This window comes from Lepisosteus oculatus, chromosome 6 (assembly GCF_040954835.1).
Source record: "Lepisosteus oculatus isolate fLepOcu1 chromosome 6, fLepOcu1.hap2, whole genome shotgun sequence".
Classification (NCBI taxonomy): Eukaryota; Metazoa; Chordata; class Actinopteri; order Semionotiformes; family Lepisosteidae; genus Lepisosteus; species Lepisosteus oculatus.
Genome location: NC_090701.1, coordinates 57,197,251 through 57,225,083, shown reverse-complemented (window position 1 = coordinate 57,225,083; position 27,833 = coordinate 57,197,251). Strand labels below are relative to the sequence as shown.

The window sequence follows — 27,833 nt, the reverse complement described above, 5'->3', positions numbered from 1 at the left end:
AACAGCTTTCCGGCAATCTGTTCTTGCTTAAAATAATAGTAAGATTTGTATAGAACTGGACTTTTAAGGACAGATGTTCGTGTAATGTTCAGTACCATTCTCATGTAGTTTTATACACACACACGTAGAGAGCGTGAAGCCTCTGTGCTTTAAAACAATTTACGAATTAATTCGGGTAGATAAGATCCTAGCTGACTTGTTCTGTTTTCACTCGTTCGATGTCGTCTTTGTAGCGCTGCGCTGCAGAGCCCGTACGTGTTTCTCGTCTTTGTAGCGTAAAGAAAACGGAACCCGCCCGCCATGTGGCACAGACCCAGAGCCATTCCCGCGACCGGCCGCCCTCCCTCCTCCCCGCTCCCCGCCCCTCAGGCCTGATAGTCGCTGCCAGAGCGGCTCGGAAGTCGGCGTGTAGTTGCAGCGTCATCGTGAGGAGCCGTTTGAATGAAGTGAGACGAGACGAGGCGAGAGGAGAGAGGAGCGATCCGCAGGACCGAAACGAGTGCTCCAGTCCCCCCCGGAACCCGGTGAATCGCAGCGTCAGGCCCGGAAAATGCCCGTGTTTACAGGTAGGCCGGGGGGGAGGCGGCGGGGCGAGCGGCGCTGGGCCCCGGGACGAGACACGTGCGAGGGCTCGGGCTAGGCCGCGGGCACGACCGGGGGCTTTCCCACTGGAGGAGCCGGGGGAGGCGAGGCCACCTGCCGTGGAATAGGCGCTGGCAGCCCCTTAGATGCAGGTGCCGCCTGAGGCGGTCGCGGGTGTGGGGGTGTGTGTGTTTGGACGCCCATTGGTGCGTTTGCTCAGCCGCCTCTGTTGTGTGTTTTTATCTAGTGAACCCGGCACCGGGCTGCCTCTCTTACAGATGTGTCCGTATTGACATCCTCGTCCACTTCAGCCAGGGCGCACACCCTGTCTGCTGGACCGTCTGTCCTAACCACGCCCTCCCCCCCCGTAAAGCAAATTAAAAAGGTGTTTTTATTATGAACCCCGTCGGCAGCGGTGGTTGTGTCCGAGCGTGTCGTAGAGAGACACTCTCCCGGCAGTCGGGGCCTTCAGCGCAGCCCTGTCTGCGGGGAGCTGATCTGATTGCTGCGATCTCGAGGTGATGTTGTTGTTGTTGTTGTCGTTTTTTAGGGATTGAGTGTAAAAAAAAATGGTTGTTTGAGACGCGCAGTACAAAGTCAGACACACGGCCTGAGTCATGCGATTGAAGCGCAGTGTGTTTGACTTGAGCTTTGACGGGCAAGTCATCTGTCATTGTGCCGTGCGAGACAAGGGACCGGTCTCTCACGAAACGAGCTGAATGTGTTTCATGGGATTTTGCATCTCGTAGAACCGGCCACTGACCCCCCCGTGTCTCCACCTCTCTCCCTCCCACGCCAGTGAACGTGAAGTGGGGAAAGGAGAAGTTCGATGCTGTGGAGCTGAACACGGAGGAGCCGCCCGTGGTGTTCAAGGCCCAGCTCTTTGCGCTGACGGGAGTCCAGCCCGAGAGGCAGAAGGTCATGGTGAAAGGGGGCACACTCAAGGTACGGCGTGTGCCATCTGTTTTAGCCGTGGACTTGCGTGCAGACGCACAGAGGACGAGAACCTATTACATTATGTGCAGAATTAAGACCAGGGTCAGGGTACTGGACTCAAATGTTCAAATCCCAGTTGAGACACTGCTGTTGTGCAAATAACTTTTACCCAGACTGTTCCAGTAAAATGCCCCATTTATGTAACTGGTTGCAAATACAAGTTGCTTTGGTTAAAAATATATGGATATAACTATATATAATTAAGCTAATTTAAATGTGTAATGATCTGATGAAAATCTTCAGGTTTTTACTTTCTTAATTCCACTTCAAAACAGTAATAAGGCTCACTTACATCTCTTTTTTTTCCTTTGCTCTCTTTTTTTTTAGGACGATGAATGGGGTAACATCAAGTTAAAAAATGTAAGTGTTTGCTCCAGGTGGTTTGGGGCTGTTTGGAGAGGAGCTGTGACAGTCACACGTGGGTCTTTTCGCTGTTGTTGTTGTTGTTTGACTGGGGTTGGGGGCCCTGCGAGAGAAACTGGCGGGGAGCCACTGAGGTTTGTTGGCGCATGTGTGCCTGGGGGATGTGTGGTGTTTCGCCAGAGGCTTCAGTGTCGTGTTGCATGAGTGTTTTTCCCACTCCAAGGCACTGTAGTTATATTCTTGACATCAATGCTTTGGGCTCTGTGTGCTCTTGTCTGTTTGGTCTTCCGCTGGGGTCCATGTCTTCCACTCTGGGCACCGAGGGTCCGGCGCTTGACCAGGCCTCTGGGCCTGGCTCGGGCCTGACTGGTGTGGCGTGCTCATGGCTCCTCCTGAACTCTGCGTCCCTCCCCAGGGAATGACCCTGCTGATGATGGGCTCGGCGGAGGCTCTGCCCGAGGAGCCGGCGGTCCGGCCAGTGTTCATGGAGGACATGACCGAAGAGCAGCTGGCTTCGGCGGTGAGTGCGCGTGCCGTCGCCGCCGGGACGGGCCTGGCGCGGATCTTGGGGGGCCCGGGAATGATTCCGTGTGTTCTGATCCGTCGACGGTTCCGTGATACCTGTTAATACAAGGGACACCTCGTGTGGGATCTGACATTTTCGATGAGCATCTAGATGTCCTAGCGAAGCCCTCCCACTTGCCATCCAGCGCTGGAGGGAGCAAGGTCTTCCGTCCTTGTAGAGACAGGGACAATGGAAGTCCAGTCCTTGAGGATTATGAGAAATGACCGCTTGAGCTGTCCACTTTCTGACAGCGTTGTTTCTCTACAATAGTAAGCCCTGCAGACTTTATTAGGTACGAAAATATTTTAGTTCTCAGTGGCACACTGGTTAACGTTGCTGCCTCACCGCACTGGAGGTCCTGGGATCAGTTCTGGTGCTGGGGTGCCGTCTGTGTGGAGTCTCCGTATTCATATGGGTTTCCTCCCACAGTCCAGACGTGTGCTGGTAGAATCTGAGGCTACTGGGAGACCTGGCCCTGGTGTGAATATGTGTGTGTGTCAGTGTGCCCGGCACTGGGCTGAAGTCCCATCCAGATGCTTGCTGGGATAGGTTCCAGCTCTCCTGCGACCCATGGATAAAGCAGTTCGGAAATGGATGGATGGATGAATATACATTTCTGCTCAAATACCATTACTTCTACATGAATGCTTTACACACGCAAAGTGTCCACAAAATGTCGTTTTTTACTTGATGCCAGTCATGCCCACGCAATTGTCATAATGTCCATCCTGTGCTTGTAGTAGTTGAGTTACCCTGACCCAGTCCACCGACCCCAACGTGAGCTTGCTGTCTGCGTCCTGTTTGCTCTGTTTGGTGTTCAGATTTAGTATACATTCCCCTGCGAGCAAGCAGGATACTGAGCTATTCCTTATGAATATACAACTCCATATGTTTTCTTCTTATTGACATAAATCTCTTGGAGATGGCTTATTATCAAATCTAAACAAAGCCTGTTTCCTGTTGCCACTTTTAGTCTGGTTGATGCTTTATGTAACCAAACACTTTGCCTCTTGATTGCAGATGGAGCTGCCTTGCGGACTGACGAACCTGGGCAACACGTGCTACATGAATGCTACTGTCCAGTGTCTGCGCTCGGTGCCCGAGCTCAGAGAATCCCTGAGGGGGTAGGACAGTTTTTGGACAATTGGGAAAAGAGACCATTTCAAAGAATTTCAAATAATTTTGCTTTTTGTGGTGAGATGCGGTAAAAATTCTATTGGCTGTACTTAAAAAAATTTGTTGTCTTTATTGCATGTCCAGTGTAAATATTCGTTTCTGTTTCATATGACTTACTAAAAAAGGTGGGGTAGCAAAAAAAAAAATCAATAGCAGTTTGCATGCAATACTGAACAATAAATGGTGCAGTTGTGAAGCTAATATGGCACAGAGACACTGAAGAAACATTAAGAATTCAACAAAGTCTTAAACATAAGCAGCAATATTAACTCCGATATGCTATACAAAAATAATACTGCAAGCTGATGAGCCACTAATCTAGAGATGGAGAAATGGTTCTTTGTTATGAAAGAGACAGATTGTTTTTATATTATCTACCAAGAATCTAAAATACAGTATTGACTCAGATGTATCATTGCTATATATTTTTGTTTCAGATGTTTTAATATAGTTTTAAACATGAATTCGTTGCGTATATATTTGAGGTCTAGTGTCCCTGACCTGTTTTTCACGGCCTGTTGCCCTTCGTTTCTCCTTTTATACTGGCTGAGTGTTTAGTTGCCATCCTTGGTAACTGGACGAGGCGACGCTGAAACGAATCAAGTGATCTCCACTGACTGAGTTTACTAACACTATGAAATGCAAGCATGAATAATAATAAAAAAAAAACAGCAAGGTAGTTTTCATGACTTGCAGTGCATTACTGTGTTTGTGTTCATCCAGAATGTCATCTTAAATTCTCAGTTTAATAATTACTGTTATGATAGTAGCTTAGTTACTCCCCTCTCCGTTGAGAAGTGTTGATGTCTCTGTGTCCTCTGGTATGTTGTACGCGGTCGAAAGTGGCGCTTGAAGCGCACTCTTCATCGGGACTTGCTCTCTTTTGGTCCTGGGGGTGACCTGGGCAGCGCGCGTGTGTCCTCTCAGAGCTGGGCTGGTCTGGCTCCTGCCCTGTCTCTGTTCTCAGGCGTCGCTGCTCTTCATCTCTCTGTTGCAGGTATTCAGGTGCCTTGAGAGCCTCCGGCGCCAACGCGTCGTCTCAGTACATCACAGCAGGTCAGTATGGGACGCGGATTCGGCCTTCTCCCCTTCTCAGACACCGCAGCTCAGGTGAACACTTAACTGGGTTCCACTACATCCTTATTTTGTGCCTTTTCTCCCCCCCCCTTTCGCTCAGCCCTACGTGACTTATACGAGTCCATGGATAAGACGTCCTCAAGTATACCTCCTATCATCCTCCTGCAGTTTCTGCACATGGCCTTCCCCCAGTTCGCAGAGAAAGGAGACCAGGGCCAGTACCTGCAACAGGTGAGTGTGCTCTGCTGTCTGGGCCCCAGTCTGCTGCCCCTCCAAGTCTCTATATCAGTCCATCTGATACAGAAACTACGGATTTGGATTAACCCTGAAAGCTGTTACTTTGTTTTCCAAGCCTAGTATATTAACATTAAGACTTACTGATATTTCCATGATGGTTGAACAGAATAACTGTAAGTGGTTAATTGCTTGATGATTATTTAAAAACGCGCCTCAACAAATAGAGGCCAGCATAACTCCAGGCTTAGAATAATGTTGCTTGAATAGAATCAACCTCTCTGCACGCGTGGTGCCCTGAACGTTTAGAAAAAGTTTCTTTTCCTTCGTATCCCGCTTGCAGGATGCCAATGAGTGCTGGGTTCAGATGATGAGAGTCTTGCAGCAGAAGTTAGAACCGCTGGAAGCTGAGGCATCTGTGGAGGTAGGGAGATTCAGTCCTTTTGCACTGGAGTGATGAGTTATCTGGAGTGCGTCTCTCTCCAGCAGTGTGAGTACTGTGGTTCCAGGTATGCATCTCTGCTTTAAATATCTAAAGCAGCAACCGGTGAAGGAGCCCTCAGCTGTACCGCCGCCAGACAAGCACTCGACAGCTTTCGGCTGCTGCGGGATCCTGATCGCTGTGCTCAGGTGGCTTATTTTGCGATTCCACTGTCAGTTTAAATGATCTAAATCCTTGGCATGTTGCTCCTGCTTTCAGACGGACACAGGGATGGCTGTGGAAAGCGCAGCTGCTGGCGCCCAGGCTAAGAAGAACTTAATCGACCAGTTTTTTGGTGTAGAATTTGAGACCACGTATCCTTCAGAACTTGAGCACCTGTAGAAGGTTATCGTCCCACCCTACCTTCATTTTTAGTAAGATGAGAAACTGATGTCAGCTCTGTGGCAGGTCTAGTGTCTTGAGTTTTGAAGAGACGCAAGGGGCTTGTGCGGTTGTGTGCTTGCGTTTTCAATCAGCTGCCCCTTTTGCTGTTTTCCAAAGTGTGCCGGAGACAGCTCAGGCAGTTACCAGTCCAGGCTGCTCTCCCAAAATAAGGACTTTGTTTGAAGAATGAGCTCAAATGCAAGACTGCATCAAAAGCGTTCTTCACCATCCTGTCTTTCTCAATTCCAACACCAACCAAGGAAGCAGCTTGTTATGGTAAAAGGGAAAGGCCAGCATAGGGCTGATTGTACGCTGAGACCACAGTGCGTCTGTAGTATCCCACTGGTACATTAGTATCTCAGCAGAAGGCAGCATGTAGCTCGGTTTTCTTTGGAATATTTTATACATTTAGATTATTTTTTTTCATGGGAGGTACACTTCAACAGGTTTACTTGAATGTACAAAAGGAGTGCTTAACAGGGAAGAGGAACTTCTCATGCTGCAGCATGCAGCATTTCAGTTCGCATTTTGCAGAGCCGTGAAGTAGCCAGTCTGAATCTGAGGTTACTGCTCTGCATCACTCCTTTTAGTTCACTGCCTCAGTTCTTCAGTGGACATGACATCTACAGCCACCGGTGTGTGGTCTGCAGGGTGAGAGGTGCTTCAGGCAGTCCTTGTGGTTTTCTCTTCTCTTTGATTTCACAAGAACTGTTCAGTGTTTGATAAAAGAGCTCCTCCCGCTGGGACGGCCCTCGTTCCGGTGGGCTGAGTCTGTTTGCGCTTTAACCTCCTGTAACTCAGTATGAAGTGCACGGAAGCCGAGGACGAGGAGCCGACGAAAGGCAAGGAGAACCAGCTCCAGCTCAGCTGCTTCATTAACCAGGAGGTGAAGTACCTCTTCACAGGGCTGCGCTTGGTGAGTCGGGTCACGCCGCCACAGGGATCCGTACCGCCGACTTGTGCCGCCGGCCAGGTGATTGAAACCTCTTTGTGTTTCCAGCGTCTTCACGAAGAAATCACGAAGCTGTCTCCATCGTTGCAAAGAAACGCCTTGTACATAAAATCTGTAAGTATGCCTCCAGTTCAGGGTCCAAATAAAGATTCACACAACACAGTCTCCTGTGTTGAATTGCCCTTTTTTTTAATGGCTTCTGTAAAGACTCGGGGACATTGGGAATTGGTTTGTGAATTGAATGGGCTGTTTCCGGCTCAGGATTCTTGGGAAGCATGCCATCCCCTCTTTTAGGATTTTAACATTGTTAAAATGGCTGACTTCCGTCTCCTTTTACAGTCCAAAATCAGCCGCCTGCCTGCGTACCTGACAGTTCAGATGGTTCGGTTCTTCTACAAAGAAAAGGAGTCAGTGAATGCCAAAGTCCTAAAGGTGAGAATGCTCTAGGCAGAAAAAGATCAAGGCACAAGCTTCTATTTAACTTAATGGCTTACTGTAATAGATGCCTTAATATTAGACTATACTTACTATGCTGTACTGTTAAAACTAGTAACTGGTTGATAATATTCATTTTGTACTGTTTTGTAATGTGGTGTTGAACGGTGCGCATAAGAATTTCAATATACATGTACATATGGCAAATAAAGTCCTCTACCTCTTAAACCATGAATATCTCAGCTTTCATCAACTGAAGAGAGAGTGTTGTTGTTTTTGTTAGGTATGGCACAGTTCATAAGAACTGTTTTATTCTTGCCTCCTCCCGCAGGATGTGAAATTCCCTTTAATGCTTGATGTTTTTGAGCTGTGCACCTCTGAGCTGCAGGAGAAAATGGTGGCCATCAGGTCAAAGTTCAAGGAGGTAGAAGACAAAAAACTTAACCAGCAGCAAAAGGTGAGCATGCAGCACCATGGATGCAGACGCTGAAGTTCTGCCACTCTACTGGTAACTGTTGAACAAAGTTTGACCAGGCTTGTGTTTCTGGGGTGCTGACCATTGACGCCCGGGCTCATGTTGCTATGTAGTGTGTACCCCTGTTGTCCGCTGTGTAGATTGTGTGCATGTGGCACACTTTGTTACTGCATTCTCATCTTGGTGTACTGGCTGTTGCAGGCTTTGTAAGGGCCTTTGTAAGGACTGGAAGCTGTTGATATATCCAGCCCTTTACTAAATGTGTTTTTTCCATCGACTGTTTCAACAGGTGGACAAGACACCTGTGCCAAAGCAAGCGAAATATGAGCCCTTCTCATTTCCTGATGGTGAGTACCATACCAAGTTAAAGTTAATCAGTGATAACTTCTAACTTTTCTAATTTCATATCTGGAAATTTCAGGTGTTTCAAAATGTACGAGTTCCATTTTTTTTGTTTCATTGAACAAAAGAGGAGTTAGGTAATTTATTTTAAGACAAGGCCGATTGGGAGTATTTGAAAGTTTTAACCTATGGACATAATAATGCACCGCATCCTATGATTGATTGTTAAAAAGAAGCGAGCCTTATTAAGATGAAACAAAAATCACTAAAAAAGGTCTTACAGCTATGTTACAGTTACAGTTATGTTGCCCTTAACAGATATCAAAAGTAAGGTACTTGTGAAATGAAAAAATATCCATACAGTATATAAAGAGGTATTGCTGTACAGTGTTTCCATCAGTTTTATGTCATGCTAATAACATTCTGTAGGCTGCTGATTGATTTCTGTAATTTTCATGTTACACACATCTTTAGCATCATACATGTTACTGAGCAATATAATAAGCCTTTAATTGGGAATGCACAGATTGAGGGGCCCTAGATTGGCTTGGCTGATTCATCAGTGACGGTATAAAACACAGTTACTGATCAATGTAACACCTTATTTATACAGTAGTTTAACTTAAATCAAAAGTAGAAAAGGCCAGCTTTTGAAATCCTTTCATATCAAATCATCCTTTCAGTGATTCAAAACTCCCAGTGTCACAAAATAGGTTCGTGGATGTTAGACATTGTATCGCGCTAAACTAAACTATTTTGGCGGTGAGCGTGCGGCCAATTTACACATGTTGAATTGACGTGCTGTATTTGTGTGTAGTATTTGACACCTACTCATCTTCATCGTGATTGGACCTGACGTTTTTTTTTTTACCCCGTCTTTTTGATTTAGATTTTGGCTCCAACAACAGTGGTTACTATGACCTTCAGGCTGTGTTGACACATCAGGGACGATCAAGCTCATCTGGACACTATTTAGCCTGGGTCAAAAGAAAAGAAGGTAAAAGCCTCCCATTGCCTTAACGAAGAAGCCTTTAAATTAAAAATTCACTGATCTAGGTTAGTTTTGCTTTAAATTGTCCACACACTGGAGGGAGAGCTTCCGTTGCATTGGGGAATTTAGAAATAGTTTGGGGATCTGATTTGTCATCCAGAGAAATGCCTTTCATGCCTTAAAGGGGAATTGCGACACTATTTTTACATTTCAGGGTTCTAATGGGGTGTTTGTGCGGTGAAATGTCTGCTGCACGGAGTGTTCTTGTTCGCTCGCACATTGCGGAGACTAGCAACATGGAGAGCATACACTCATTTCAAAAACGCTCACCATTTGTGCTCGATTCGGGATTTGTCAAATTTGGCACTATCAATTACATTTTTTTTTTACCGGGGTTTAATAACTGGTCTGAGAAATTGGGAAGGCAGCTCTCCTTTGAGAGCTGCACAGTCGAACAGTGCTTCTGGAGTTAACTTCTGCTTGGGGTTTTTCGGATGACTACATCAGGCTGTACTGCCCCGCGTTGCCGATCGAGATGTGAGCCAGGAGTCCTCTACAAAGCAGCACGTCTCGTTTTCCCTTGCAGGCGAGTGGGTCAAGTTCGACGACGACAAAGTGAGTGTCGTGGCGCCAGAGGACATCCTGAAGCTGTCCGGCGGCGGGGACTGGCACATAGCCTACGTCCTGTTATACGGGCCCCGCAGGCTAGAGATACTGGAGGGCGAGCAGCAGTAATCACAAGTGACAAAGATGCCATTTCCAAGCACTGTCTGCATAGATGTGCAATAAATATTTGTGTCTTTAAAACTTATGATGACCTTAAAATCTTTTTGTAATGAATGCCGGTTGCGTCCTGCAACATCCTCGTGCGTCTTTACTGGCTACGTCAGGGTAGCGTGGTGGCAGGTTCTGTGAAAACTGATACCCAAAGAAAGTGCCCAGGCTTCCAGTTATTTTCTTTGCTGGACTGGCGAGTTCACATGTTTAGCTACCTTGTACATTTTTCTCTATTTTTTTTTTTTAAGAGCCTTTGATCGGTTTGTCAGCAAGAAGGTGTTCGCTCGTGACGCGAGCAGAGAGCTTTCAGTCTGTCCTTGGATAAGGGGTGTCTGCTTGCAATGGATGAGAAACTGCTTCCTGTTAACCAGTTACCACCCCTCTGGGGTGACAGCAGAAGGCTGAGCAGTGGAGAAACTGTACAGCCACGATCATTCCTTGCCCATGGTGCAGGTTGCTAAAAAAATCAGTCTTACCTTGTTTCTTGTGTAGTCCTACGTCCTGCGAGTTAAGTACTAAGCAAGGGGTCTCGAGGATACTGAAGTGTTTGCAAAGAAACCTTGCACGACCTCTGAGCTGTTTCAATACAAGATTCTGTAAACATGGTTTTTAATACAAAAAATATTTATTGCACTTGTGTTGCTCATTGCGTTGTCCTCGTTGTTGCATGAGTAACTCCATCCTACCATGTGTTTCCTCGCCTCCTCTTGCCTCCTTGGCGAGGTGGAAGAAAGGGAGTTTATTGCCTCACTTTGTAATTCAGCGCTGCTGCCCAAAGTATAAAAACCGTATTGCTGCAGTCATGTGTGAAGCCCAGAAAAAGTGGCACAGCCGTTTATTTTTGTCATAAGTTATTGATTGCTGGCTTTTCATAAATGGGGATAAAAAAATAAACTGTGTTCAATTGAAACGGGTTGTGTTTTGTGTAGTTTTACCTACACCTTCACCTCGATCCAGTCAAAAATCGCATTGTCAATCATCTGGAATTCGTATTAAGTCAGATCTAGAACTGAATTCTTGAAAGCAGGGGTGCTTGGGTAGTGATCTGAGGCTCTCGGCCAGCAGCGTCTTGAAAAATCCCCAGGTGTCAACATCAATAACCCTTTGTGTGGCGTGTGACTTTGAGCAATGTCAGGACTGTTTATTGTAGTAGGAGTCACCCTTCTTCCCATGTCTTTGCTCCAGCTCAGCTTCAATGATTATGATGGTTGATTATGCAGTTAAGCATCAATTCAGTAATGGCATGGCACTGCCAAGGGTTCTGATTAAAGGTTTGTATGCTAGAAAAAGTGACCGTGTGTAGATTTAATGAAGGATTTGTCATTAAATTTGGAGTTTAAGGTTTATGCTCATTTAAAAATCCAGGTATTCATGTATCACACGGATGCTGTTCTGCACCTTGCATCTTGTTTGATGACCTTGTGCAAGGTCACACCCACATTTTAACATAGAGAGGGGCAGCAACTCACCAGAGTAGACCTGTTTCAAGCTGTGAATGCAAGAACACGTAATATTTTCGACTTCTACCATGTCCATTGAAGGTAAACGTCACAAATCTCAAGCTGCCGTTAAAACAAACTGCTGAATTGGTGGAATACATGTAATGAATTATGTTACTTGCCAAAATATAAGCAGGATATTTTAAAAAGGTTTCTTGAGTGGAAACTCAAGAAGGCAGGAAGTTAATTAACTCAATACAGTGCCTAGAGAAAGTCTGCTCATCCTTTCCAAAGTAACACATTTTGTGGCCTAACAGCCTGAAGTCAAGACATTTAATCAGAATTTATTTCACCTTTGTTTACACATTGTGACACACAACCTCCAAGTGGAAAACAAATGCTCAGACATTCTGAAAAGTGATTACAACTGTAAACCTAGAACAAGGGGTTGGATAAGCGAACCCACCCGAGTTTGTACTTGGCGGAAGTGCCTTTTGCTTGCATTTCAGACAACTTTGATTGGACAGATCTACAGGAAATAATTGTATTAATGACAGTCTTGACTGTGTCAAGGGACATTTAAAGGCTTTGAAATCTTTTTAACAGCCATCTCCTGCTCTGTCGTTCCTCAGCTTTTTCCTGGAGGTCGGTTGGCAGCTTCTTGTTGCCCCTAGTCGTCTCTGTAGATTGGGATGCAGTACCCAACAGAGGAGCCTGATACTAGGAACAGCTGAGTTTATTCTAAAATCATCAGAATCACTCCATTTGAACACAGGTGGAATTTGCTTGTTGTGTGACTTGGAAGTGGTTACACCAGAGGTACTTTACAATTGCTAATGCAAAGCAGTTTGTATACTTATCAAAACCAATTTTTCTATGAATCTCAACATTTTCACTTGGAAGTTACAACATTTTGTAAATAAAAGTAAAATAAATTGTGATTTTAATGGCTTGATTTCAGGTTATTCAACTTTAGGTACGGTACAAACATAGTCCCTTTCTGAATTACTGTATTGCAAATTAACTGCTTTGTCATTAGCAGCTTGAAAACATTAGTGACATTTTAGAGACAGGGTTTAGTTAGTGCTGCATTGCTCATCAACATGGGTTTTCAAGATGTTACAGTCAAACAAAAAACATCTCAACAATAGGCTCCAGGTGGGTCATGACACCTTAACACCCTATAATCCACCTACCGTCTCCAGAGCTCTGCTTGTAATGCTTGATGGCAGATTGTTTTCAGGCTGAGCACATCCTAGGACCTTGCCTGCTGTCCTTCCTGTGGAGTTGTCAACAGACAACTCAAGAAACTGGAAACGCACAAACACCTTTTCACCAGGTCAAGCTGTATGTCAACCAGGGTTCTGGGGAATCCAGGCCATAGAATTGAGACAACAGAAACAAGGTACAACGGCTATTTATTTCTACAAGAAATGACTGTAATGTGCAGGAAGGGTACTTTTTACAAAAGGAGGTCATCTAAACAGGACATCATCAAAAATCTAGACAGTTCAATTTTATGTTTCAGTCAGGCTTTCTGCAATTTTAATAAAACCAGCGGCATTGAGGCCTAAAACTAAGTTTTCCACGGTGGCTTGGCTGCCCTCCCGGTCCTGCCAGGCCACTAACAGCAGCTTGGCCTGCATTTCCACATCCTCACTGTCCGTCTCGATCTCCCGCACCTCCACCGCCTTCATCTCCAGCTGACCGGCCAGTGTCTTCCACTGCGCTCCCAGCTTACTCGCAATATCGTCCATCTGCTGGTTAGTCACCAGCTTGTGCTGGACGTCCGGACCTGCACCGGCCAAACACAACAAGCAATGAGCAGGATGACCAGTTTTGCCCCTGATCGGTTTCCATCTTCGGCATTGATGAATAAATGTTCAGGATTTTCAGAAACATTTCCTCGAAAAGACTAATAGGACTTCATACAGTGTGAATTTAGTTTCGAATGCAGTTAATTTTAACACGCTCACTTTCTCCATACAAACAGGTCTGGTCTAAGTCCATTAGAGCTGTAATCATTGATGTGATTACAGATCTAATGGATATACATAGATTATAAAAAAAAATATATTCCTTTTCACAAACCTTTTGAAGAAAGCCAGCGACTTTCCTTTATGGAAAATATAAGCATGTTTCTGTGCACATTAACAGGAAACAACACTCGAACTTACTTTCATTGCTCTCTTTAAGCAAAGCGTCATCATTGTCATCATCCTCTTCACCCGTCTTGATCTCTTCAGAGGGAGGCTGTAATAAAATAACCTGTTTAACATCAAGATGAATAAAAACCACACAGAAAAAGTAAAAGACGCTTAGCGCAATCTCTGGATATCACTCAAGAACAGTATTTTCAAACGGAGAAAAGAGCAAAGAAGAGTTGGATATATTATGCTGCAGGACGAAGTGAGTTCTGGATAAAGCAACTTAGAAGAAGCAATGCCTGGTTAAAAATAAAGAATGTGACATTAGGAATAAACGGGCCTTATGAGGAGCCCTTAGCACAGTATTAATGGAGGACAACTTAAAGTTGTGTGAATCGAATGTCTCCCTGTTATTTCTTCAAGAGGAGGATCCAAATTCTAGACTTTAAAGTACCAAAAATCAACTAAAATATTGTTTGGACAGGGCACAAAAATTGTATACAAAAGGCTTAGCCTAGACTTTGTGTTCATTCTTTTTTAAAAATTCAAAATCACTTTATGGTAAACAACTGTTTTTCTCAAAAGCCGTTGTTGAACAACTGTACAAAAGTGGGCCGTTGTGACAGTTGGATAACAATACTTCTGGCAAATACAAATATTTTGTGCTGTATAAAAGGACGAAAAACATTCAAGAAATGTGCAGGAATTGGGAAAAGTAAATATCAATTTAAATAAGTATTTTTCCCTTTATCATAAAATCTATTTTTTTACATTTACAGGATAAAACCCGACAAAAAATCCCCAGATTGTTTTCTGTAAAATAAACAAAACTTCTGGAACAGCAAAGGAAGTGCTGCTGCTTAGGCAAGGACAAACAACAGCATGAAAGGCAGTGGGTGCAACGCAGAGAGGGACCATGGGGGGGCGCCAGAGAGCAGTACTCACAGGCAACTCCTTAGCCAGCTTGATGACCATGTTCTCCAGGTAGTCAGGCAGGTTTTTGAACTGCTGGTTCGTGGGCTGGAAGAAGTGGGGGCTCCTGCGCGCCAGCAGCCGGAGAGCTCTCCAGCCGTAGTTGGAGTTCTTCACCACCCTGGGCGAGGAGAGCAGGGTTACAGAAGGAGTCGGCTGCCGTGGTATAAAGTCAGGCCTCTGCCTGCCACGCACACAGGCAAGCATCTCAGTGGAAACAAGATACAGCATCTGCTAACTGGGACAAACTCAAACTCAAAAAACTCTTAACTGCACGGAACCGACATTTTTCTACATGCACACTGCACATACGCTTGCATGTTACACACAGAGTGATGGTGCACTTAAGATATTTCCTTACAGGTATTCAAGGCACGAGTGCAGTTTTTTTTTTTTAAGATGCTTTTGTCTAAACTTTTAAGTAAAGGGATTGGCGACCTGAAGGTATCAGAAAAGACCCTGTTAAAAAACAGAAAACGGCACAATACTCTCAAAAAGGCAGATTCATACTTGTACTCATCTTCAACCATGTTTGCTGGATCTGCCTGTTCAATGGCCTCCTCAAAAAACTCCTCCAGCGAGGGCATGAACTCTCTGGGAAAAAAAGAAGACAAGAGCCCAATCAATTATGCTGGTATGTACCAATCCTACTATTTCTAATGCTGCTTTTTGTTAATCTATTGATTTTATTGACATATGATTTACATTTACATCACATTAAGTAGGGAACTGTGTCAGCATGCGTAGGCTGCAGAGGAACAGGCAAAGGTTTATTCCATGCCGATGTCCTCACTGAGGGGTTTCGGAATTCCTATCACAGTAAGACGTCTGAACCCAGATGACCTGAAGCTAGGATCACACTTTCCCCCTTCTCTCGATGACAGACTCGTTTCTTTCTAATCCTGTCTATTCATTGGCAGGTTTTGACTTCACACCTCTCCTCCAGTTCTCCCTTCTCCTGTGTTCTCCCCTGCTTTATTAACTGCCTGTATCCCTCTCTCCCTCACACCTGAAGAAGGTTCCACAACTGAATCCTTGTGTCTCTATTCTTTTCCTTTCAGCCTGGACTTAACCTTTACTTGTTCCTATCCAGCACAGTTAGTTATTTCGCATCTCTGCACCCCTGGAAACAGTCAGTGACACACAGAGATTAAGGGCCGACTGCCGAAAAAAGGTTTCCCCAACCACACACCCTTCTGAATCAAGGCAGGTACCTGCTGTCGGACTTGCAGGCTTCCATATTGTCTTGGTTGAGATTCCAGAGGCGAGTCAGCTCATCACTGTAAGAGACAACACTGCCAGGTTCAGATGGAGAAATGAGAAGGTAACAGTGTGGCCCAGAAGGGCAGCCTAAGACCAGCCTGAGAATGTGCCAGCCTCCCACTGGAACCACAGCCTCTGAGCAGCTAGAAGGCTTGCAGAAGATCACCCGGCAGCTGCTGCCGAACCTTCCACTTGGCACAAAAGAGCTCTTTGCTACCGAGTCATGTTTCCAGGCTTCGGCAATTGCCCGTGAAAGCAGATTATTTCATCTAACTGTTATGAAATCCACGATTACTTCACAGTCCATTGAGAACTTTTTGGTTCATAGTGGCAAAGCTGTTTGATGGCAGCCATCTAGCTGTAAGACACCTCGGGCTCCGGGCATTCCACCTCAGCCAGAACTGTGGCTTACTTCCCCATGAAGATCTTCCTGTCCGGGCCCTTCCCCAGGAAGTCCTCTGGAGCCTGCCTCTTCCTTGTGGGCCGAATTGGCTTCATCTCTGCTGGCCTGGGTGGAAACGCACTGGTCAAAAACCGCACTAATAGGACTCTTCCCAGTCAGTGAGATGGACAGTTTTGAACATGCACTGTGTAACTGGTAAGCCATCAGCGAGAGGAAACACTTTTTTCTGCACTAGCACATGGGCAAAACAGCGTCCCAAACTTCACATAAAGCAAAATGTGATCTAATGTGTCGTTTAGAATGTTCAGTTGTCATGCAAAGTGGAAGCACAAACACAAGGTGTAAAGCAGGGGTGTGTCTTGTTTTTTTTAAGTCCTGAGTAGTCAAAATTAACAATTTCTAAATTAGATAAATATCTAGATTTTTCTTCAAGCATTTTACAATTGATGACACAAGACACTCACTTCATTAAAGGAACAATAACCTATAAATCACCCCAGACCTGGCTAGAGGTGTTACAATTGCACAGCTCATTAAATAATCAGACCCACGATATGACTGAGAACAAGATCAGAAGACACTGAGCTCTCCAGGGTGTAAAGTAAAAAAATGCCAAGTAACATTTCCAAAACTAAACTATTAAGTGGCAAATGGGTACCTCTCTTTTACAAAACTTGGGCAGCCTTCATTTTTCCATGCGTTCCAGTTTTCTTCAGTGTTTAGAATGTGCTGTGAAAGATGAAATCGTTGGTTGAAGATTGCAAAGACGAGCTCTAAAATACAGCAACCTTTAAAAGAGTGAGAAACACACACACACTTACCTCTACCATCGACGCAAACTTGTCCCCATCAGGTGGAGTCTCTCTGAGAAGCTAGCACAAAACAAAAAACGTGAAACAATACAGCTGGAGCACATTATACTATAATGCATATCTTCTGATCTGTTTATGAACAATGCTTGCTGCAAGAATTTTTATGGATCTACAAGGGCAATAAACTGAAACTGAGCAGAATTCAAAGGAAAGACAGCCGTGATAACCCAGTAAACATTTATGTTGTGGACTTGCCTCTTAAGCAAACTTTCTCATGTTCAGCAGGCAATAAGCAGACATCTTGGCTTTGCTACAAGTCATTCTGTTAACGGTTTCTTACAGAAAGCGAACAGACGGGTCTCTGAAGACATTACCTTATTCGGAAAACTAACCTGGTATACAAGTTTTGTTGTGTCTTCCATCCACAAAGACTGCTCATCAGTCAGCACACAACTAGAGCTGCAGAAGGAAAGGGACGTACTATATATCGATCTCATAATCTAATCAAAATAATTTATACATGAACAAAAAAAGTCTGCAAAAAAAAAACCGGTTCTCCATCTAAAGGTTGCAGGCAGACGTTTCACCAATCTCCTGGTCTGGTTCAGAACCACTCACTGGAATGGTAAGTGATTATTCTGGCGAAATTAAAAAGAGCAATCGCGCACGAATCCTGAATTCCCTGTTAATAAGTCACAAACAATACTGGAAACGACCACGTCCCTGCCTTACCTTTTGAACTTGACCTGCCCCTTCAGATACTGAAAAAGCACTAAATACTGTACAAGGATGTGGCGCCTGAAGTTGCTGTCACTTAGCTGTAGGTCCATCAGCTGTTAAAAATAGAGATGGGGAAAACAATTCTTTAAAGCCTTGGTTAAGAAGGTCAAACCATTCAGATTCTGTTTCCTCCTCAAAAACTACTAAGTACTATAGATAAAGCCATCTGGACAGGTAAAGTACGTTGGTAAAAGAAAAACAAGTTAAATAAAATGGGCCCTGGAACATAGTTTATTTTTATTCACTAACTACAACAAACTCATAAAGCTATCATAGGGAAAATGGCTTTTATAGATAATGCAGACGAAATACAATGTTTACTTCAATGTAGCATCAATGTAGGACCATGCAATAACACTTCCATCAATAATTATCTAAAGAGGAGTTCTGTAGCGATCAGACACTCCTGCCCAAACAATTGGGTCTCTCCACAGATCTGTCTGTTGTCCACAGCCATTACCTATGGGTGCTACACTCACTAATATCTAGCAGGATGGTTCTTGATTTTCATTCAATATGCTAATCACCACCTGTGCCCAATAAACTCTCACTAAAGTGATCTACTGCTTCTGCATCAGCTGTGGTCACTTGAGTGCATCAGCCAGTCATGAATAATGAGTTGAAATAAATGACACCAAACACATTTAATCAATATCCAGTATCAGTATATTTTGCTGCAAACATACTGGGACAAACAGTATACTATATAAGCTCTACACACAGTCAGCCAGTTTCACCAACTGTTACGAAGACTCAGCTCTCCAAGCAACAGTCCTGTAACTGCTCCGTAGAGAGCACAGCGTCTGTCACTGATCTTTCTCTCACCACGCGACACTCACCCTTTCACTCGTCAGGAATTTAGCGAAGTAAACGTGCTCTCCTCCCGAAGTTCTCAGTTCTTCCATCTTCTTCTTAGAAGCCTGCGTGTCGTCCAGCTTGTAGCTTTTAAACACAGCCAGCGTTTCATCTGAAAACTACACAAGAGCAAAGGATATATACTTTATAGTTATATAGTTAAAAAATTAAGCTCAAATTAGACAGCTACAAAAATAATTCATTTCCCTTTCATTTCTTGATGTATAAAACTGAAAAATACAAATCAGAAAACTGAAACAATGAACAATAAAAGGTTAAAATAATTTATTCACATCCTGATGTCTCTCTCCAAACTGGTATACTCAAATTAGATAACACAGCTCATGCCTAATGGCCAGGTTTAGTTTGAAAACAGGTCATTGTGAAACATGCTCTTTGAAAGAAACTAAGAAGCTGAGTGTGGACGTTAATGGTCAATGTCCTCATATTCTCATCTTCAAATAAAACCGACTAGCCACTGCTCTTATCTGGGTTTTAAGAGTGTCATTTTACTGGTTAAAGACAACCTATGGTATGTAATGGATTGCTGCAGACGCCAGCTGGCTTAGATGGGTCTACACGACACTTCTCAATAACAGGCCCTGATGTCAACAGGTTACATGTGCTTGTCTGTGGGTGCACACTTTAATCCTGGAAGGAGATACCTTTAGGAATGTCATCCAGGAGAATTTGTCATAGCACTGTACTGGGTTCCTGAAGTAGTCCTGAAGTGTCCAGAACTTCCTGTACAAGTTGTAATCAATCGGAACAGAGCTGGAAAAGACGAATAACACCACTCACACCCAGAACTGCAAAACAGAGAAGTGTGTTTCACATCCAAAACCTAGAGAATTAGAAGTGGCTTTCCCCTCATTTACATCTGAAACGGCCTGGAGCTGCAGACTAAGACATAATGTCCTCTGGCACTGTGAGACAGAGCCCGTCTTCATAGTGCCATTTAGAAACAGCAGCCTTTATGTGCTGATGATGGAGCAAAGGCTCTCAGAAGGTGGTCTGGAGATACTCAATTCTGATGGCAGGCAGCCTTCAAAACAGTTCTAACACCAGGCACACTATGAGCAGCACAGCGTTTATGTTTTACAACCCAGGTCAAGTCACAACATGGACAAATGACAAGAAGAAACACAAGGTTTTGGATGTTCAGCCTAGCTCAGGTGTCCAGTTTGACGAAGAGGATCGACTTTCCAGCGTGGAATTAATCTTCACTTGTTCGCCAGCAGCTGACACAGCTCCCCACTCGAGCTTCGGTCAGAAACACCGGTCTGGTTCCGTCTCTTACCAAGGAGTGGGCGCCTCCTCATCGCCCATCTCGCCCTCCTCCACTTCCATGCCTTCATCCTTCTCCTCAGTGTGCTGGAATGACAGCAACATCATCTCTGAGAAACCCCCTGCCAGCGAGCCCCATGCACCACACATCCGTCTGTTAATCATCAAAACCTTTTCATAAACATGACTTCTTTCTGAAAATAAGATCCGGGACAGATTCAACAGGCCCGTTTCTTTTTCAGAAAGGTAGCCAAGACACACTAGGAAGCTTGACGTCTGAGTTAATTACAGTGCATTTTCTTATTCCGTTAACTCACCTTCTGTCCTAACGTGCTCTCCTGTTCATTTTTATTGAATACGGTGTAGTTATCTAGGTTAAATTGGCTCTGCAAGTTAAGACCTAGAAATGCAGAAAAAGAAAAATTAACTGAAGTCCGGTTAAAATGTCTCACTTGGCGCACAAACCCAATGAAACCCAATGTTTACAAAACAACTTAAGTTCAGAAAGCTCAATCTGTATCACAAACCAAAGCTGACAGAAAGCAGCCAGATGGCTTTGATAATCACATATGATAATCAGCATGATAATCAGAGACAGCGAGAGAAAGTGCAGGCATTCACTGGACACAGAGGAGGGATTCATGTTGTTTATATTAGCTGATTACTATACATTTATTATTACAGTTGTTTACTTACATCTGTGTTATTTTAATTAACTTAGAATAAATGTGTTAGTATGTTAATTTTCATACAAGGGACAGTCACTACTGTCTTTTAACCCTACATACTATAGACTGCAGTACCTTATGCGACAATACTGGGGTGAAATTGGCTGCATCTCAATTTGATTACTCGCTATGAACACTCATCAATGTTGAGACGCTACTGTAGTTTTAAGTGACGTCTCCTCAAAAACTGATCTAAAGATCTGAGATTAATCGTGGCAATTTAAGGTTCGTTCACCTGACTTCTCAGACAGAGGGAAGAGTCTGGCCAAGAAGAGCTGGATCCGCCCACAGAACACCGTGTTCTGCGACTTGGACAGCCTCCGCAGGAGGTCTGCGGGAGTCAGAGAAAAGTCATCACAATTCATATCTTAAAAGGAAACTGGCAAGAAAATGTGTCCTAGTGTTGAACTGTTGTCAATTCTAGTGAAAAGTTTAATGCAAAAAAAATTAAAAGGTGAGACATTTGTTGTATAGCTGTCTAAGTCAAATAAGAAGGGTTGCAAACAACAAAAGGTCAGTCAGAGCATCTAGTTTTTTTGTTTGGTTTCTTGATTTTAACTGTTATAAGGGTCTCATCCAGCCACTGTGTGAAAGAAGCCAGATGTTCTGCTTCAGCAGCACAGCTGGGTAGCTTGTTCCAGATTCCCGCGACCCTGGGTATAAAAGGGCCTCCGTGTTCCTGATTTTATAGGAAAAACCCAATAAAGTAAAAAAAAAAAAACACTAAACTGGCTTCTTTCGTTTTTAACATCACTTACCATTACACATTCTCAGCAAGTAGTTTTTCCCAGCAGAGTAAAAGGAATTCTGTACCCAATCAAACAAAACAAATATGATATAAGTCAGCAGAAAAAGCCGCTTTAACCCAATATTCAACAGGCGATATTTCTTCCCAATACCCTACAAAAACATGACATTTTAATGCTATATTGACACTCTACTAACTTTAGAATATTACACTCATGGGAGAATGATTTTGATCTCTCAGTATTTACCCCTGTGTAAGCATTACCACGGGCAGCGACTGTGACCTGTTAAGTGTTTCGGCAAACAGATGAATTTTCTCATTTCTGACTTTCCTCATAGAGACAGAAGGTTTCAGAAGCGGAGCAAAGAGTCACCTCTGTGCTTTCAAAATAGCTCGTGCTGTGGACCGCACTTGGCAAGCTGTACTTACGGATTTCCACGTTGAAACATTTTCTTCAACAAAAGTGAAGATTTTATCGCACTGGTCCAGTGGAAGACAGTCCAGTACATCTCCCAGCAGCAGGAAAGGAGTTGTTGCCGAGCAAATACCTTCGATTACAGGGGGGACACAGAAGGCAAGGCTGACACTGAAGCTCATCTGGCACCCCGAGTGTCAGAAGGATCATTTTAAATTCCATCAGTCCAGCCATTTATTAAACGCTTGATCCAAATCAAGATCACAGGGGAGCCAAAGCCTATCCTGGCAAACAACGGGTGCAAGGCAGGGTACACCCTGGATGGGACGCCAGTCCAGCGAAGGGAAGAGACAGACATGCACAGATTCACACCAGGAGCAGTTTTCCCCAAGATGCCAATTACCCTGCCAAGAAGTCTTTGGACTGTGGGAAGAAACCAGAGAAACCCATCCAAACACAGGGAGAACATACAAACTCCACACAGACAGCACCCCAGGTGTGGAATTGAACCCAGGGCCCCAGCGCTGTGAGGCAGCCATGCTGGCCACTGCGGTACTGCGCCATCCTTGTTTTGTCATTTGAAGCTGACAAATTGAACCATCAACCTCAAACCACATGGTACAAGAAGACAAATCACGACAAATGCGACAAATCACACATAACATCAGGCTGAGAATTGAGACCTGTTCTACATCCTCAAAAAATAAATGCTCCCACTTAATCCCAAAATAATGACTAAGAACCAGTTACTGACGTTTGAAATGAATTTACCGGTGTAGGTCAAGAGTAAAGTAAATCTTATCCAGTTACATAATGGCACTTTTACAAAGTCGAGGTAGTACTTTTCTCATCAAATGCAAAGAACAGCCATCAAAACTGTTTACTGATCAAAATGTCCAGTGTCCTGTGAGGCTTTCACCTGCTATTCAGTCTTTAAATGAAACCTGTCATGATCTTCCTAATAACTCACCTTCTGTAACTCCATCAATGCTGAGATAGATAAGAGCCAGGAAGTCTTCACAGCTAGCTTTTCGTTTTATCTGCAAAAGAACGGCAGTTTAATTCCACTGACAAATCCCCAGTTGCTGGAATGACGCTCCCTGCGTGTACCCAGCTTTGTGATGTGGGGACAATGCACCCAAGGTGTGGTAGATGTGGATCATGTATTTCAAGGATCTAAATATGACACTTCTGTAAATATATATCAAAGCTAAGAAAGAGGTGTTATTAAGACCAGTAGGACCCATCCGTGTGGGTCCTAATGCCCCCGTATAGTAATGGGGACACTAAACTGTAAAAAGGCACCGTCCTTCAAATAAGACATAAAACCGAGGTGCTGACTCTCTGTGGGCATTAAAAATCCCAGGGTGTTTCTCAAAAAGAGTAGGGGTGTTACCCCTGTGTCCTGGTCAAATTTTCCCCAGGCCTTTACAAATCATTGCCTCCTAATAATCCCCCTCTCTGAACTGGCTCCATCACTCTGCTCTCCTCCCCACTGAGAGCTGGTGTGTGGGGAGCGGACTGGCGCATCATCCAGGTGGGGCTGCACACTGGTGGGGGTGGAGAGGATTACCCGTAAAGCACTTTGAGTGGAGTGTCCAGAAAAGTTCCATAGGAGTTAAAGGATTTACAGTAATTAAAATGCCATTAAACACAAGCAGAACTTCTGTTGTTTAAGACAATCTTTATGACGACTTACAATTTCTCCCTCGAGAACCCAGCGCAGAGCCTGGTCAAGTGTGGTTTTCTTCTCTGTCTCACTAACAGGTCAAACAGAAGAGGAAGCAATTTATTCATCATGCACTTTAAATACAGGTTTTATGCCAAGCACCGTTTTCACATTGCTGCTGAACACCCTATAGAAAAACCACGACAGCCCCTTAGACGTTCTTGTCAAGCTGTGGGAAAATGCACTTACTTTCCAGGGAGCTGATTAAATGTGTTGATTAAGGGCTTGACAGTTTTGCTGTCCAAGGTACTTCTGATTGTACTCTATTGGAAAAAAAACAACAACAAAGAATAAATTAAAAACACAGGTTCACAAAAGACATTGGCCATATGATCTTAAGTCACTCCACATTTGGATTGCTTTTGAGAGTTTAGTTTAGCACAGCAAAACATAGCACGTGCTATGGTGTTTTAGGAGGATAATCCTTTAAAAGCAAGACCAGAGGCACATGCTCTAGCTTATTTTACGATACAACATACGTCTGGACAGCAATGCTTTGAATGCCTCGCCGGAGACTCTTCAAACACGCCCCACAGTGGTTTCAGTCACCTCCCGAGACGGGAATTTACGCCATAGCCGACAGGACCTTCACAAGCAAAGCTGTTTTCCGCTTGTACTAGCCTGACTTGACCAAGAACGGATAAATTGGCAAATTCCTTTGGTATTTCAATCACGTTCATTTAAACTCTTCACGTACATCCTCCACCGCAGAAGACGAGAGCCGCAGTACGCAACACAAAAGCCTTCCCCTACACACGGGTTGCACGTTAAAATCCCTTTTGTTCTCGTCCCGAGCCACGGTTTCATCAACTCTGCAACTGCACTAACACAGTTTCTTACCGCAAATCTCTCTTTGGCATCATTAAAGTTAAACACGGACGGCGACATCTTCTCGGGAGCCTGCTACAACCCCGCTTCCGTCAGTGAGCAAAACAAACCGGAAACCAGTGACAAAAAAAGGCCATAGAGATCCTCTAACGGATGGCTAGAGTTCCTGTCGTCGGATTTGTACGTAGCTTTGTGGCGCCATCTTGGGAGGGAGGAAGTAAATGTTTCACACTTTCGGTGAGTGTGTGTGCACTGTAATGGAGCCTATGATAACAAAGATAAGAGGAAAGATCAGGAAAACGTCCGTTTATTCATTTATTTCGATTATTATCACCGTAATTGTTTTTAAAAAATGGCGACAAGAGTTTGTTTAATGCACAAAAATGCACTTTAGTTAATTTCAGTGAAATAAACTAAACGAAATGACAAACTGATCTAAACAAATGAAACAGTATGTACTGTACAGACTGCTTTATGTAATATTATTGTAATATACACACGCAATAAACGTAATTCTAAGAATCCTTTGTAACCTACTGGAAGGTACGAGTATTCCAAACATTGCTTAAATAATCATTCGTTGTTTGTCGCGTCTTTCGTCGACGATCTTAAAATCCAGTTGCTGAGGGAGACACCCTACTTTTTTCAAGAAACTGCTGTTTGGATGCCGGATGAGATTCCCACATGACTCTCTACTACCACCCAAACGTGATAAATACATCGAATGGGACACCGTCCTCCAGCTTCTAACCTTCCTCCTGTTTTATATTTTTCATTATATATTTATTTATTATATATATATTTTAGTTTTATATTTTTTATTTTAAAAACTATCACTCTGCACGTCTAGTGTAGGATACTGCGAGGCTACATACAGATGCACGAAAAGTTTTATTTTTGTTGTTGCTGTACTACATTCAATACTGAATATTTGTCATTTATTAACATTTCTGCACGTTGCCAGAAAGCTGAAAAGATTTACTTTTCGGCTATGGATCTTCTTCAAGTGGGTTCACAGCTGAAACGTTGTGTTTCTTCTCTTTTCAGCAGGAATAAACCTTTACTTGTTCCTCTGCAGCCTACGCACGCTAACGATTCCACAGTGTGACTTTTTATCCTCGAACTATTCCACGATTGTGTTCTCCAGTATCCTGTCTAGGACACTACCCACACAAACCTGTGAATGTAGGAGGCAGTGTTTGACCTAGAGGTGGCCTGTAGAGTTGAGAAAATATTTAGCTGAAATATATGATGACAGTTATTTTTAGCTCTTTCTGTTTGTCCATTAAAACCACAAAACCATAAAGTAGACTGACGGCCTTTGAAATTTGCTTTGAAAGCAGCCTGATGACCACCAGTGGCTTAAAAACACCAGTTCTTCTGTGCACCCTTTTATTAAAAGACCTTGAAAAGAAAGTTACCCCTGAGCAGCTAAAGAAATAACGGCAGAGGGTGGAGTGGAGGTTAGCGCCACCATCTTACAGTACCGGGGTCTCAGTTTCAATTCCAGCTGTGTGTATCTGTCTGTGTGGAGCTTGCAAGTCCAAGTGCGATTTCTCTGAATGTGCGTGACACATGGAACACTCTTCTCCTGTGTTTAGCTTGTCTGATAGTTCAACTTTAATAACTTGGGGCGGAGCGGTGGCTCTGTGGCTCAGGATCTCCGCTTGTGGCTGGGAGGTTGCCGGTTCAAATCCTGCAGCCGGCAGAGGAATCCTACTCTGTTGGGCCCCTGAGCAAGGCCCTTCACCCCAGCTGCTCCAGGGGCCCTGTACAATGGCTGACCCTGCACTCTGACCCCCAGCTTCTCTCCCTGTCTGTGTGTCTCATGGAGAGCAAACTGGGGTATGCGAAAAGACAAATTCCTAATGCAAGAAATTGTAAAGGGTTAATAAAGTAATGTAAAAAAAAAAACTGAGGGCACATGGAATGCAAACCTTTTTGTGTTAGAGGGTTGAAGTTGGCCAGTGAGCGAGTCTGCTCTGACCTCCCGTTGAAGAATGTCTGCTATAACAAAAAACAAACAAACGGAGATTGCTACCTTGGGTCTGCATGACACAGAAAACCTGTGTGGGACATTTCATTTTTGTATTCTGGATAGTGATACAGCTGATCAGTACCTTTGATAAATGCCCCAAAAAGGCCGGCTTCAGTTCTGGCACAGTTCTGTCATCTAGTACATGACAAGCACTCCTGGAGCCTGGTGACAATCCAAATCGTTCACTCAAATATGCTTTCATACCAGTTCGTATTCTCCCCAAAAAAACAACAATAAAAAAAATCATGAGATATTTTTCCCTTTTTATTTCAATTCTTTACTTAACCAGATAAATGAAAGGACAAGAAAGTTCTCCATTAAAACAATGACCTTAAAAATTACACATTTACTGGATCACAGAATTCCAAAAAGGATTTGAACCCACAACCCTCTGGTCTTTGTGTCAAAGCCCTAAACACAAGTCCATGCTGCTGCTTCAGTGGTAATATTAAGAGCATCCGAATTCCTATTTGTAGTTTCTTTTCAGGAATGCAACTTGAGTATATTATTTCTGGGACAGGGATGAACAAACTGACTGCTTTGTTTATAGAAAGCAGGCAAAGTGCAAGAAGCAGACTGATGAAGTTCACAGAGTGGTGTATTCCTGAGGTGTACAACGTGTGGCTTAAGCATTGCTTCAGCTGTGCGTAGTCCTCAGTCATCTGTGCCCTCAGATTCTGCATCCTTGTCCCCATAATCTCACACGGGAGGTGTCCCTCACAGAGATGATGATGCTGTTCTAAGTGCTGACCAGCTTCCTCCACAGATCCAGAAGTCTGACCATCGTGTTTACTAGGAAGAAAAGGCACAGCAGTCCACATGTGTCTGATCAGTGCCCGCTCTGAGTAATCCTTGAAGGAGTGGATTCTGTTAGTGGGGCAAAACCTTGTGGGTCACTGTCGGGCAATGGACACAGTGTGGAGGTGGGCATCATCCTGTTACAGTACACGAACTGGGCCATCATTGATATGAAGGGAATGATGAGGTTTGAATGCTGTGCGATTCATGAAAACTGGCTGCCAAGAGGCGTTTACAAATGTAGGATCCTTGTCATGCATCTTTTGTTTTGGGACAGTGAAATGTCCCAAATGTATTATCTGAAATTAACCGAATTTCAATTCAATGATATTGAATATTTAAGTAAAATATACAGTATAGGTTTTTCAGAGAGAAAATCTATTGCTGTTGTATTTTCTATTTGTGTTATATTCATTTTCCACAGTTCCATCAGAAGATCAGCGGTGGTACTATTTGAGCATTGTTGACTACAGTAAACTCGTGTCATTGGTGGTGCTTTTGTAAAGGGAGACCAACCCTTCACAGCTTCTTTCTGGAGTTTTATTCAACAACACCAATACGGTTATTTAAAATGTTCGTTCATACTGTTGAACAAATTAAAGTATTTTTGTTTTAATCCCTATTCCTCCAAATTTATTTTTATCTCGATATGAAGTCACAGTTTTCTTGTTTCTTGTACTTCCCAGGCTGCATATCAATATAGCAAAAAAAAAAACTTTATCCGAGGATTTTATTTTGAAGTACAAAACAGCAAATCTGAA

The 27,833-nt window shown here is 43.7% G+C and overlaps 2 protein-coding genes across 3 annotated transcripts; one reads left to right on the top strand and one right to left on the bottom strand.

The window, feature by feature from the left end:
• Positions 1–347: 347 nt before the first annotated feature.
• Positions 348–9,864, top strand: usp14 (ubiquitin specific peptidase 14 (tRNA-guanine transglycosylase)). 2 transcript variants are annotated; one of them, XM_006633862.3, is made up of 16 exons: positions 348–566; positions 1,382–1,527; positions 1,906–1,938; positions 2,357–2,461; positions 3,527–3,630; positions 4,680–4,738; positions 4,860–4,990; positions 5,337–5,417; positions 5,694–5,788; positions 6,660–6,774; positions 6,859–6,924; positions 7,150–7,242; positions 7,577–7,702; positions 8,010–8,067; positions 8,952–9,059; positions 9,640–9,864. In XM_006633862.3, the coding sequence occupies exons 1-16, from the start codon at positions 551–553 to the stop codon at positions 9,786–9,788; spliced, it is 1,485 nt and encodes a 494-aa protein (XP_006633925.1). In that variant the 5' UTR covers positions 348–550; the 3' UTR covers positions 9,789–9,864. The 2 variants fall into 2 exon arrangements, with proteins under 2 accessions (XP_006633925.1, XP_015209246.1); XM_015353760.2 differs by lacking the exon at positions 348–566 and adding an exon at positions 1,016–1,100.
• A 2,806-nt stretch (positions 9,865–12,670) lies between these two features.
• On the bottom strand, positions 12,671–24,365 carry thoc1 (THO complex 1). Its single transcript, XM_006633863.3, has 21 exons — positions 24,249–24,365; positions 23,598–23,671; positions 23,379–23,439; positions 22,650–22,719; positions 21,694–21,812; positions 21,275–21,323; positions 20,752–20,847; positions 20,106–20,188; positions 19,802–19,875; positions 19,167–19,275; positions 18,486–18,620; positions 17,599–17,699; positions 17,259–17,325; positions 16,876–16,926; positions 16,713–16,783; positions 16,064–16,159; positions 15,603–15,668; positions 14,899–14,982; positions 14,362–14,509; positions 13,447–13,522; positions 12,671–13,064 (listed from the first exon to the last, which is right to left on the bottom strand). Exons 1-21 carry the CDS (start codon positions 24,294–24,296, stop codon positions 12,787–12,789), a joined length of 1,956 nt encoding a protein of 651 aa, XP_006633926.1. The 5' UTR covers positions 24,297–24,365; the 3' UTR covers positions 12,671–12,786.
• Between the last annotated feature and the right edge of the window lie 3,468 nt (positions 24,366–27,833).

Coding starts and splice junctions, on each gene's coding strand:
- usp14 (XM_006633862.3), top strand. Junction 1,939..2,356: donor GTAACATCAAGTTAAAAAAT/GTAAGTGTTTGC, acceptor GTCCCTCCCCAG/GGAATGACCCTGCTGATGAT. Junction 7,703..8,009: donor AACTTAACCAGCAGCAAAAG/GTGAGCATGCAG, acceptor CTGTTTCAACAG/GTGGACAAGACACCTGTGCC.
- thoc1 (XM_006633863.3), bottom strand. CDS start 24,296: ATGTCGCCGTCCGTGTTTAACTTTAATGATGCCAAAGAGAGATTTGCG. Junction 22,720..23,378: donor GGGTTCTCGAGGGAGAAATT/GTAAGTCGTCAT, acceptor GTTCTTTTGCAG/ATAAAACGAAAAGCTAGCTG. Junction 16,784..16,875: donor AGTTTGCGTCGATGGTAGAG/GTAAGTGTGTGT, acceptor CATCTTTCACAG/CACATTCTAAACACTGAAGA.